This window comes from Colossoma macropomum, unplaced genomic scaffold, assembly GCF_904425465.1.
Source record: "Colossoma macropomum unplaced genomic scaffold, Colossoma_macropomum, whole genome shotgun sequence".
Classification (NCBI taxonomy): domain Eukaryota; kingdom Metazoa; phylum Chordata; class Actinopteri; order Characiformes; family Serrasalmidae; genus Colossoma; species Colossoma macropomum.
Window position 1 is genome coordinate 23,356,237 of NW_023494807.1, and position 12,991 is coordinate 23,369,227.

Consider the following 12,991-nt stretch of genomic DNA (forward strand, 5'->3'; position numbering starts at 1 on the left):
TATCATCAGAATATTTGAGGACCATCAATATGCATCACTTTTTCTTGGTAACGCACAGGTGCATGTGCGTGCATTATGCAAGCTGTGTGTGGAAATACACTTATTTTTGAGTATTTTTATTTGTTTTAATATAATATTTTACATTTTATACCAAAGTGTGCATATTACAGAACAGTTTTACTGTACATATCAGAAACAAAAAAAATCGTAAAGCATGAAGTCATAAAACAGTATGTACAAAAAAAAGCTGCTGATCATCAGCTTACAATTAACTCAATATCAACAGTTCAATTTTCTGACTATTTCTTAGCATGTTTACCTCAACATTTGTGTTTATATGTACAGCACAGCAAACAAACCATTAAAGACATAACAGACATGAAAGGAAAAAGGTACAGCTTGTAAAGAGAGAAAGTTGATCTAGGATGATAATGTTCATAATGTATTATTATGTTGTAAAAAGGCCAAAAACAGATGCTAGATCAGCAGTGCAGCTACAGTATTTTCTTGTTGGTTAGCTAACTAGGGCTCCAGGTTAACACCATCCCATCACCCAGGGGACAGTAAGAACTGCGCATGGGACGATGTTTAAACCATTTTAGAACACTTCAGGGACAATTAATTTAATGTAATGACAATGAACACAATGTCTAAATCAGTCATAAAATCATGAATGTTCCAGCCATCCATGCCCCCTTAAACATTGTTGCAAGAAAACCTAAACACTTCAATTCACAGATTTCTTTTGCATTTCGGGAATGCAGTTCATTACAAGGAATAAAGTGATGCTTAAAATATTCCATATTTAGTTACAGAACTTCTGATACACACACTGTCATACGTACTGTATGAATGTATTTATGGACCACAGATGTGTGTGTATGCATTGTGTGAGTGTGTATGCATGCATGTGATATGCATGTGTTTTGTGTATTGCTGTCTGATATTTGTCATTTTCTGGAAATTTGTAGAATGGTTCTACAGAAATTCTACAGCAAAATGTAAATTTTCACTTTGGGACAAATATAGTATTTTTTTGAGACCCTTCTAGGACAGTTCTAAAGTTAAGTCTGGAGCCCGGAGCTTACAGAGTCCTAAGCAACTAGCCCTCAGTTTCAATACTGGTTTTAATGTGCCCTCTTTGACTTCACCTCACCAATCAGAAATGTAACACACACATTACATGAATGGCATAAGGACAACAAGGTGTAGGTTTCAGTAGGAACCTATTAACGGTCGTCTTCTTGTTCTGTTGTTGCTAGGCTGTGTGGCTCTTAGCTTAGCAAGCTAGAAGAGAAAGGTAATCATCATTTTATGGGGACTGAAAAGAGAACTGAGGCTTCTCTTTCTCAAAGGGGTTCTCTTGGGGATCATCTAACAGACTAACACAGTAATGGATCAGCTCTTATAACAGAGATGGGTGTGGCGCTGGGCATAATGTGGCACAGGGAAAGCGGGAGGTAAATGCTGATGAAGACATGTTAAAACCGTTACTGAAATAGAGGGCCTCGGAAGATCTTAAATAACTTCACATTGTATTAATTCTCCTTTTGGTTTGTCACAGTAACTTCTTGGCAGAGCTTTCCCAAAAAGATGCAGTGAGCTATTCGGGACACAGCTGGAGCCTGAGTAGACCTGCGGTGAATACAGCCTGCTGTGTTTCTGGATCAGCTCATGCTGTCTATGAAGACATCTTGTTGAGCTGCATTTGAAAATGTGGATGTTTCTTGCTTTTATTTTGTCTTCCAGTGTCTTTCAGCCTCTTCGTGCAGACACAGGGTTATGTTTCCTTGTACCTGAGAAAGATGAAAAGGGATTAATTACAGGAAAAGCTCCTAAACACATACACTTACTACCTAACTGTTCACTGACCAGAGAATATTAGGGAAATGAATCTCACAACAATTTCATTTTGATTCTTTAAGAAATTAGTCAGTGCATGATGAAATTACATTTCCCTACAATTCGATTTGATTTGATTATTTTGCCGAGTCAGAATATTTTTTAAAATACGCTGAATACACTGCGATTGGACAAACTATTTACCAAGCATGCTTATTTATTTATTTAGATGTTTACATTTCTGTACACTTCTACCTATGATTGTGTTCTCAGAGGTGTAAACACTATCAGCTACTGTTTCATCCAAATTTTAAATTTCCATATGGTAAACACTGAAGACAGATGCACCGATGTTTAGGTTCAAAAAGAGGTTTGCTTGTCAGATCATAACTCAGTACCCTCTATTTAGCATCAGGGGTTAGCACGGTGGTCACAGCCTATATTATAAAAAGCTAAATTCTTCACCAGTCTGAACCAACACTACCAACACGTTGTGCAGTGAACGTTGCCAGTTTAGTGGTTTATTAGAGCTACTTTGCGAATGACAGGAGCAACTTCATAATTATCATATCATATTTCATTAAAAGAAATTCTGCATGGTGGAAATGGATTCCGTACCAAAAGCATGGTCGCACAACATAAACTTCTGCTTGTCTTTCATGCTTTTGGTACGGAATCCATTTCCACCATGCAGAATTTCTTTTAAACTTCCTCTGGCTAAAATTGTGATTCTTTGGGTCAAAATAATGACTCTTGTTTTTGTCAGCTTACTAAGACACAATATCAAGAACATATTAGTTTACTTGTTGAGAAAATACATCATCTCCATTCTATTGTTATCTTTTTTATGAAGGTTATAAAAGCTGTGTGCACACAAAAAGAACAACTCTTTCAGTACTGGGTGACAAAGTAGCTGAATTCACTAATTAGTCTGAATGCACGTTTGGACGTATAATGCATTAAAAGCAATCCAAAATTAAAATGGGGAGTACACAACATGTAAATACAGTCAGTTCACATCCATTTGTCAGATTTAAAAGATTTTTGTTTACACGTGTCAAACTATGTGGATGGCCATTATAGATGAGATGCACTAGAACTCTTTTTGTGTGTCTGTGCTTACTTAAAATGTATTTTAGCATCAAGTACTGTTTGTCACAATAACAAATTCATGACTTCAGGAGCAGCTTTGTTTTTGAAGCACGTGTGAGGAAGCAGTCAGTGTGTCCTGTCCCAGCCAGTCAGATGTTTCCACAGATAACGTAAAATATATTTCATTATTTGAATACTTTAGCTTCTTAGACAGGACGCCTAGCCATGCTCTGCATTTTTTAAACTTTATTCACACCCAATAGGGCTGCTTTGATATAGGGGAAAAGGGCAGAGCTTTGATTCAAAATTACTGAGAATAAAATCTCACTACATTAATTCACATTAAAATATTTTTCCCTTCTCCTGTAAATATACCAGTTCTAAATACGTGGTCTTGTTACAACAGCGACAGGTGTTTCTGTTTGTCTCATGTGATGTGTGCAGGTCTAAAGATGGAATGTGATATGAGTATCTGTGCGCAGGAGTGTCTGTGCGTGTTTGTGAGGGTACTGACTCTCTCTGTAGACTAAACTCCGACATTGCTCCCAGTGTGTTCAGTTGCTCCTCCAGAGCTATGATGCGCAGACCGATGTAACCGGACGTCAGGAGCAGGAGCGCCACTCTGCAAGCACAAAGAAACACACAGCTGAGTGCACAGTAGGACATATTATAATAAAGCCAAGCTCCAGTCACACTGCATGATCCAACACAAGTCTGTTAAACTGGTGTGATTATCATACAGTGATATTTAATGCACAGTTAGGCTTCGGGGTCTTCAACATGTACAGGTATGCAGTAAGCCCAGCCTCAGTCATTCTTCATTGAGGCCCTTTGGGTGCACTGTATGGAGCTCATGTACCCAGAATGCATCCCTCATCCTTTATCTTACATACGAGGTCATACTATCTGGGATTCAAACATCCATATGCAAAAGTTTTCAAAGTGAAATTAAGTTAACACATCTCCTACAGAGAACTTCACATTTTAATGCACAGTTAGAGTTTATCTGCCAAACACCTCTGTAGAGGATGTTAACCTATTTTTACTTTAATAACATGTAATCTGACCGGGGACGTATAAACTTCTGCATACGTCTGTATATTTTATTCATGTGGAAATGAGGTGATGCTACAAAAGATAACAGTAAAAAATACACCCATACAAGCAGGTACCAGTCAACATATGGGTTCTTAATGACTATGAGAGTGCAAAACACAGTGCGTGTTGTCTATTAATACAGGGTCCTTAAAAAGTCTTCAACTAAACTGAATGAATTCTAAAAACTTACATTTTCCCCAAGAGGTTATAAATGCATAACAGTGTAATTTAATGAACATCAGTTTCTTACACAGAAATAAGTTTTCTGTTTAACTACAGATTTTACCACTTGTAGGAGCAGTTACTATGCATGCAAAATGGTTGCCATCTTTGTTGAGAGGCCAGCATTAATTCTGTTATGCTAATTGATGTTAAATTCAATTTCATTGTAAATAGCATGTGGCACAGCAGGCATGTATCTGTTAGAACATCAACCAGCCTGAACTGACCCACCACATCAGATACGACTGTTGAAGATATGACAAGACAATGTCTGAATGTTCCTGATTGACCGCATACCATCAGTCAACAAGCGTTTCCTTTAAATCAGCCTCAGTTCCCACCACACACACACACACAAAAAAAAACTATTATGAAATGTGATCATATTTCATCATGTTCATTTAAGGCATCAGACGTCAACTGAATAATAATAAATATAATTTAGTGATAATGGACTTGAATTAACAGGCATGTTTGTTTATATATATACACACACACACACACACAGGCATATAAAACATTAGAGAATAGAAAATCATATAAAACGTTCTTTGACCAGGATGACCAAACTTTTTCATATGACTATATATATATATATATATATATATATATATCAAAATTGAGGCATCATTTTATGTTACAGCTGAACAAAAACAGCCCAGTTACTATTTAATGTGCATTAATTCATGTGCTTCCTTAACTTGGAATACTTTCAAGTGACAAGTATTAAATATTTAGCAAAGAACGCAGAGCAATGCTGTGGAACTTGAATGAATCTCTGTAGACTTCACTTCCAAAATGAAGTTCTATTTATTTCTTTAAGACATCAGAAACTCAGACAGAGGCTTTTACTCTCTTTGCCTCCTTTAGCTGATGACTGTGTGTCTTTAGTACATCTGAACAAATGGAGGAATAAAGGAAGCACAAATTTCTCAGTAAAGTGATAGACGTGGCAGAAGAGAGCAAAACACAACCTAAAGTCCACTTAGAGCCTGAATACTGGTCATCTTTATTGCGTTATCTTGAACCTAATATGGGATCATATAGTCACATGCAAAAGTTTGAATATGCCTGGTCAAATTACATGTCTTTTTGTTTTTAAGTGAACATCCTCTACAGGGAACACACTTAAATTTCTTTCTTCCAACTTTTTTTGCACAGTGGTAATTTATTTGCATATACCACATATAACAAAATATATTCACAGGCCACATTTTAAATTCAGCAAATAAACTAATAAAGTGTGCAGAAGTGTGTTTATTTAAAAAAAACAAAAAAAAACAAAACTGAAATCGAGCGTCCTTTTTTTCCCCCGAGGTCCACCACAATGATATTACAGGAATATAATATTATCCTCTACATTCTCAATAGGGTTGTATAATATAAAAGAATTGATTACTTACAGTACGAGGTAGATGATGAGGAGTTTGCTGATGTTAGTTGTCCCACTCATGGAGAGGAGCGATTTGATCTTCTCTGTTACCATGGTGACCCAGGAGACAGCTATTCAGAGAACAAGTGGTAAGAACATGCCAAGTCTCTGCCTACCAGAATGAATAAATTGGAATTTTTCTGTGTGTGTGTGTGTGTGTGTGTGTGTGTGTGTGTGTGTGTGTGTGGAAAGTGCACTTCAACCTGCGTCCTCATCCGTCCATGGTTACTAAGGTTGAAACTTGTATATGTTTATATGTGTGTGTACACCAATCAGGCATAACATTATGACCACCTCCTTGTTTCCATGCTCATTGTTCATTTTATCAGCTCCACTTACTATGTAGGTGCACTTTGTAGGGTGCTTACAGGGGAGGTGGTCATAATCAGTGTCTGACCTCACAAATGCTCTTCTGGATAAATGGGCAAAAAGTCCCACAGACACTTCAAAATCTTGTAGAAAGCATCCCAGAAGAGTGGAAGCTGTTATAGCTGCAAAGGGGGACCAAATTCATGCCTATGAATTTAGAATGGGATGTCATTAAAGCTCCTCTAGGTGTAATATGTAGGTGTCTAATACTTTGTCCATATAGTGTATAATGCATTAGAGGTTGTTTACAATTGTTACTGTATAGGTAGGTATAGGTAATTACATATACAGTCGGGTGCCAAAGGGAAAACCTTAATAAATGAGCAAAGAAATGTAAGTGCAAGATGCTTTCAGACAGGTATAAGCAACTATATCTCACCATGCTCTGTGGCATGTATAACAATGCTGAGCTGGCCCAGCTGACCGCAATTTAGGATGATGATGGCGAGAGAAAAAAAAACTTTGAAAGATGACTGAATAACAAAAAAACAAAAAAAGAGAGATAATGTCACTCCTGTTTTGACAGAACTGCATTGGCTACTTGTATCCTTCGGGATAGGTTTTAAAGGTCTGCCACTAGTTTTTAAGGCTCTAAATGACGTAGTACCCACTTACAACACAGAATGTCTGTCTGTTTATGTTCCAACACGCGATGTTAGATCTGCAGATATTGGCCTTCTGCAAATACCTTCCGTAACATATAGATAACATGTAGAGACCTCTTTCAGTTATTCTACTTCTAAACTATGGAACTCAGTTCTGCTTTTTATTAGACAGTCAAGCTCAGTGCTCACTTTTAAGAAGCATTTAAAACTGTATCTCTTTAACTTAGCCTTTAATTGAAATTCTGTGCCTGTGCCATTTTCTTATATGATTGAATAGTCATAATTTCTATTACGGTTAAGGTTTATCACCTGTCTGTAAAGCACTTCGAGCTGCCACCGGTATAAAAGTGCTCTATAAATAAATATAATATTCACAGGATCAGGCATCAGGGGTCACTGAATGAGTATGAAAATGATGTAATGAGATTTGGTCTTCACAGTCATCAGCCCCCATTTCAACACTGGTTTTAACAAGCCCTCATCCACTTGGCTTCCTCATTTCCCCTTGTGGAAATACGTGGTGGCATCTTAAAGGAGAACTCCATCAATTGTTCAAAATTTCTACATAATTAAATGTTTGAGATGTAAACAAAATCATTCAGAGTTGTTTGGTGTAAAATGCTCAGCTCTAGGGAAACTTATTCAGAATAAGAATTTATTCAGAGTCAGAATTGCTCACAGTGGTGGTGATAACCAGACCAAGTGTTTAATGTCTCTAAAAGCCGTCTTGTTAATCCATTTATTTTAATCCATTCATGGTGTAGGGTACATGGAGAGCGCTGTAAGGCAAAATAGCCCCATAACATATAAAAACTGAAAAGACAAGTGAAGGTTCACTGGCAGTTTTGGGTAGTAAATAAAATGGTTATATTTGTGTTGAAGACATGGTGACCCCAGTTTCTGGTCACCACCACAGTAAAGAAATCAGTAACTTGCTCTACAGTGAGCTATTTTACATGAAATCACTCTGAATGACTTTGTTTACATCACAACAATGTGAAGGGTGTTAGATGAGCCTACGGACGGGTGAGGGGTCGAGCGGACAAAACTGTTCATAGTAGGAAGCTATTTTAAAATACCTTACATTTCAAAACTATAACATTCTATTTGCTGGGCTTTAAGTTACAAATGCTTAATCTGTTATGCATGATAGCTGATACAGCTTCATCACTCTGCTAACTGGCTCATTAGCATGCTAAAGGCTACACAGCTGACAACAACAAAAAGAAAGGCATTACAACTTTGTTCTACACCAAGTTTAGAGCCAGGCAAAGCAATAAATCACATTATGTGCATTATGCTCCAATTTCTCAAAAAAACGTTTTGCATTGGAAAGTTTGCATGGCTAGCTGATTAGCTCACGGTGGCTAACCTGCCGAGGGGGAGTGTGTTCCATTAGAATAACATGCTTCTCGCTGTCTCCTCCTCTCTTTCTGCCACTTGTGTAACATATGTGTGATGCATATCCCAGTGGTGAGGGCAAAAAAATTAAATTGAAAAAAAAAAAATTAATTGAAAGATCTTAGATCTCAACCCAGCTGAACACCAGTAGGAGATTTTGGATTAGCATATTAGACAGTCTCCACCACCATCATCAAACAACAAATCAAGCAATATCTTTGGGAGGAATAGTGTTCCCCTAAGTACAGTACCAGAGACTCAGAGACAAAGAATCTTTGCCAAGGCATACTGAAGCTCTTCTGGTGGCCCAACACTTTACTAAGGCCACATTGACTTTACAAGCATCACTGCTCAACTGTGATTTTTTGCTAAGATGTGATCTTTCTAACTTGACTGTTCACATTTGTGTAGGTGTGGGACTCAAACTTGTCATTAATGTAAATGAACCTGCATCTTGACATGACCACCCTGCGCATATCCTATTCAATAATGTCAAGTGAATGAATCATGTGATATAAACAGCAAACAAACTAGCCAGCAAAAACCATCGTCATCAAAAATATTTGCTCTAAACTGCTTAGCTGTTCACTTTTAAAGCAAGACAAAGATGAAAAAGGATCAGATGCTTTGCTTTTGCAGCGCTGAATGATGGCGCACGCACAGTGGAAAAAATAAACGCATGAATCCTGAGCATTCTCATTAAGGCCGCATAGCCACAAATTGGATGTGTCCAATGAAGGACCACCTATGAAAGTGGCTTGTGTAGATCAGATTAATAAATCAGATTTGTGTGTGTCACACAGCTCTGAAAACATCAGATTTTTGTCACATTAAGGGCTGTGTGGACACTGATCTTTTGAAAATCTGATCTTTTCAAATCTGACCTGCGTCACTTTCATATGTGGTCCTAGATCGGATACATATGCGATTCGTGGCCATGCGACCTTAATGAGAACGCTCAGATCGGAATTCATGTGTTTTTTTTTTTCACTGCGTGTGCGCTATCATTCAGCGCTACCATGGCAGCAGCACCGAACAGAGCCTGTAAATGGTGGAGAAGCAACACATCTCACCTTTTGCGCCTTTGTCTCACTCTATTAATGCAGCCGAGTTAATTATTTTAACAGTGAAGGCTTGTTCTGACTGTTTGTTTGCTGAGGACGCATGTGATTCATTCACGTGACGTTACTGAGTAGGATGTGCCCATGCGGGTCATTTCAGGACACTGGTTTGTTCACATTCATGACAGATTTGAATCACTTACCTAAACGAGTGTGAACCACCCTGTCAGAGAGATCAGATTTGAGCAAAAAATCGGATTTGAACAATGAGACTCGTAATGTAAACATAGCTTAAGACTCTTGATGTTAGGTTTTCCTTTAATTTGTCACCCATAAAATACATATACAATACATATGGGACATGTGTGCTCAGTTACCTGCTGTTTCCTCCTCCTCTGTAGAGTGCCCGTCTCTGCTGGTGCTGCTGCGTGGCGTGGAGCTACTTGTTGCTTGACCTGTAAAGGTGGTCACAGTAAGTCATCATGACATCTTAAATAACATAGTTTTTCACAGCATATAAAAACACCAAGATAAGACCAATAATAAGGTCAAGCCATCTGAGTCACCATGATTCATTTCTAAGCTTCAGTCCCATTTCCTGTCCTGCAGTATTCCTGCACTGCACAGTCAATTATCATCCCAACTCTAGTACACAATTAAGCTCATGATGGATTTTCTAAGAATCTGAAGGGCCAAATCACAAGTGTTAAAGGAAGATTCTGGTTTTCATTCTCATGTTCTTGTTCATTGTCATGGAAGAACTGGATGTTCCTCTCATAGAGATAGTAGAAATATGTTGCTGATCCACTTTCATAGTTCCTAATCTTTTATGGCAAGATAAAATCAATGAGAGTTCTCTCATAACCAACAGACAGTCATGTCAATCAAATGAGTTTGTTCAGATGACAAAATCTGTTATTTGTAATAACGGCATGTATTTTTCACAATAACGATCATTCTGCAGAGCACCGGTTGCTAAGTAACAAGTCACTTTACACTCCAGCTAACCATTACTTAGTTTCCTTTTTAGCAAATATAAACACAGAAGAACAGAAAATGGATACATGAAATAACTTCTGTAAGATAACATTTGACCTTCAGCCCAGTTGGTCAGATTCTGTAGTCTCAAACTGAGGACGTATTGTTGCTCCTAAGCAAGCTTTTTGGTCAGCAGCTGTGACAGAACAACTAAACAAACTGGAAATAGCCAAAAGCGAACAAAATTCAGCAATGACAATGGGCTGGAAAAGGCTTTACAGACTGTCTGGAACAAAACAACATTCAGGTTTATGTGACAAATGCTGAAAAGGCTGAACTGAACCTGATATTGTGACAGTTTGGCCTTACAAAAACGCCAAATATTTTTCACATGACAGGTGCAAAAACCATGTGTTTTACAAGTAATCACACATTTTTTCACATGTGAACTCATTTTCATGTGAACATACATTCTTTCTCATGAATGAACATTTGATTTTTTTTACATGTGATAACATTTTTAACGTAACTATACAAAAATGTTTTATTCACATTTGAAATTCATGTGACTTTTTTGTAAGGGTCATGGCTTAAACCATTATGTGAAATGGTAATATTTTTGGTGTAAGGAATTGGTGATATTAAAGAACATTTGATTCTTTTAGAGCCTCTTTGCTTTACTTCTATTTTGTATAAATGTTATAAAAAGCAATAGAACGCTAAAGGTCATGTGTTGTGAATAAAATCAGGGCCTCATGTTCAGCCTGTGCCTGTGACCAAATCACAACTATGGTATCATTTGCGATAACGTATTCCCTCTGGTGTTCTGTTGCTTAATTAATAATATATTAGTTCCGACCGCACAATCTGACTGGCTGAAAAACATTCTATCTATGTTGGAAGTGCTAACTATGGTTGGTTTACATGCAACTTGTGGTAGAACTATTTTTTTTTAGCAGGAGAAACTGCAGTATATATTTGAAACAATGTTTGTTTTACTATTTTCTCTCTCTCTCTCAGCTTTTTGAAGTGTAAGTGGGAAGGCAATGGAGGTGCTGACCGTTTGGGATGTCGGCGACTGAGAGGGAGGACAGGGTGCCGCCCAGACTTTTGTCGTGCTCTGGGATAGAGACCCTGCGTTGGTCTGTAGCGTCCTCCTGACTGGAGTGGCTGGAAATCTACAAGCAGAGGACATTGTTAGCATATTCAACATATCATTAGCAACTCTCAAAGGAACAGCAAAGCAACAAATGTGCTAAACAATCAAAACAGAATGAAGTCAAAGATACCTAGAGCATTAGTAGCATCAGTGGAGTAAAGTCGAAAGGAATAAAATAGATTACTTGAAATGAGTAAAGTAGATTACTTTTCTCACTAAGTATTATCGTTTGAAATTAACTAGCAAAGTACAAAATTCTAATTTCCAATAAGTACTTCAAAATGTAACTGAAAAGACGTGTTTAGATGTATGTTGTGTCAAAATTCTAAATTTCTGCAAATTCAGTGTTTGCGATGTAAACAAAGTCAGAGTGGTTTAATTTTAAATGATGTGAAGAAACTTACTGACTCAGATTTCATTACAGTGGTGGTGACAGGAACCTGGGTTCGCAATATCTACAGCGCAAATATGGAATATATGAGCCTACACATGTAATGTGTTTTTTTTTTTTATTGTTATTATTATTATAATGCCAATAGTGGTAAAATGATGGTAAATCTGGTGGAAAAAAAAATCTTTGAGTACTAGTTTTAGGGAAAAACCTCATCACAAAACTACTTCCAACAGCTTCTCTTAAGAGCTTTTAGAGGCATTAAACTTTGGTTCCTATCACCACTACTGAGAACAAATCTGAATTGGCAAGTTTCTTTAGAAAAGACATTTCACATCAAACCATTCTGAATGACTGTTAACAACTGCAGAACATGGGGGAAAAAAATCTGGAATTTAATGTTTTGAGTTGAATTAAAAGAATGGTGACACTATCACAAAATACTACCCTCTATTTCTATTAGTGAAATGTCCTCTTTGTACTTCTGGTAAATATAATTTGCTTTGAAGACCACATGGTAGCACATTAAACACACATTAAGATGTCCGCGCCATAAAGTAAATAAGATGTGTCAACAAAATAAAGTCAGAATCTAATGGAGGAAAAGGCTCAGAGGGGAAAAACACTCATTTTTGTGTTGGAGATAACTGGAGAGCAGAAGACGTAGCAAGATATACTAGTTTAGCAGCAGCATAGTGTATTTTGGCACACTGATGCTGTGAACTATTTATTTGAAGTTCCTGTTCTTTCGGTTGGATTCTTACTGTGTCAACTTCCAGTTCATGGCTGTTTTCTGGAGAAGACGTTAGATGGCTGCCGTTGGCACTTACAGTCTGAAGAGAGAACAGGAGAACGGAAGTTATGTTTCACAGCTCACGTCCAAACTGATTTACATTTTCAAACATCATTTTAAATCTAATATACATTTTAAAATACCACTTCAAACCTTTTTAAACATCACCCCAGCAATTTGTCAGTGGTTTTATTCTTTCACTGATCATTTTCACTTAATGGGACAGAGATGTTGTAAACAGATCATGTCAGCTAACATACACACATTTTTTTTAAGTTTCCTTTTTGATTTGCAAGGCAATGACATATTAAAGTAATGACAATGATCAGTCACAGAATCTTTAACCAGAACACCCTGAGTTAGCTTTACACAGTGAAACGTTGTGTAAATTTAGTTGCTTGAAACCTACATGAAACTAAAACAGAGCATTACATGATCATGTTTAACGTCATCATTTCAAACGACTGGTTTTAATGGGTCATAGGACAAGAAAATGAAACACAAGATTACTTAACAGATGGTTGAGATCCTGACTGACTTTATGCAAA

At 37.3% G+C, this 12,991-nt stretch overlaps 1 protein-coding gene across 2 annotated transcripts in view; it reads right to left on the reverse strand.

Annotated features, from left to right (window-relative positions):
• Nucleotides 1-327: 327 nt before the first annotated feature.
• The window catches only part of LOC118797453 (GRAM domain-containing protein 2B-like), a 37,065-nt gene continuing 24,401 nt past the window's right edge, over nt 328-12,991 (reverse strand). For both annotated transcript variants that reach the window (XM_036556818.1, XM_036556819.1), the window contains exons 8-13: nt 12,415-12,483; nt 11,161-11,278; nt 9,500-9,577; nt 5,658-5,757; nt 3,449-3,556; nt 328-1,796 (exon numbers count right to left, since the gene is read on the reverse strand). In XM_036556818.1, coding sequence (XP_036412711.1) covers nt 1,781-1,796; nt 3,449-3,556; nt 5,658-5,757; nt 9,500-9,577; nt 11,161-11,278; nt 12,415-12,483 — 489 coding nt within the window. In that variant the 3' untranslated portion in view covers nt 328-1,780. The remainder of the gene's footprint in view (nt 1,797-3,448; nt 3,557-5,657; nt 5,758-9,499; nt 9,578-11,160; nt 11,279-12,414; nt 12,484-12,991) is intronic.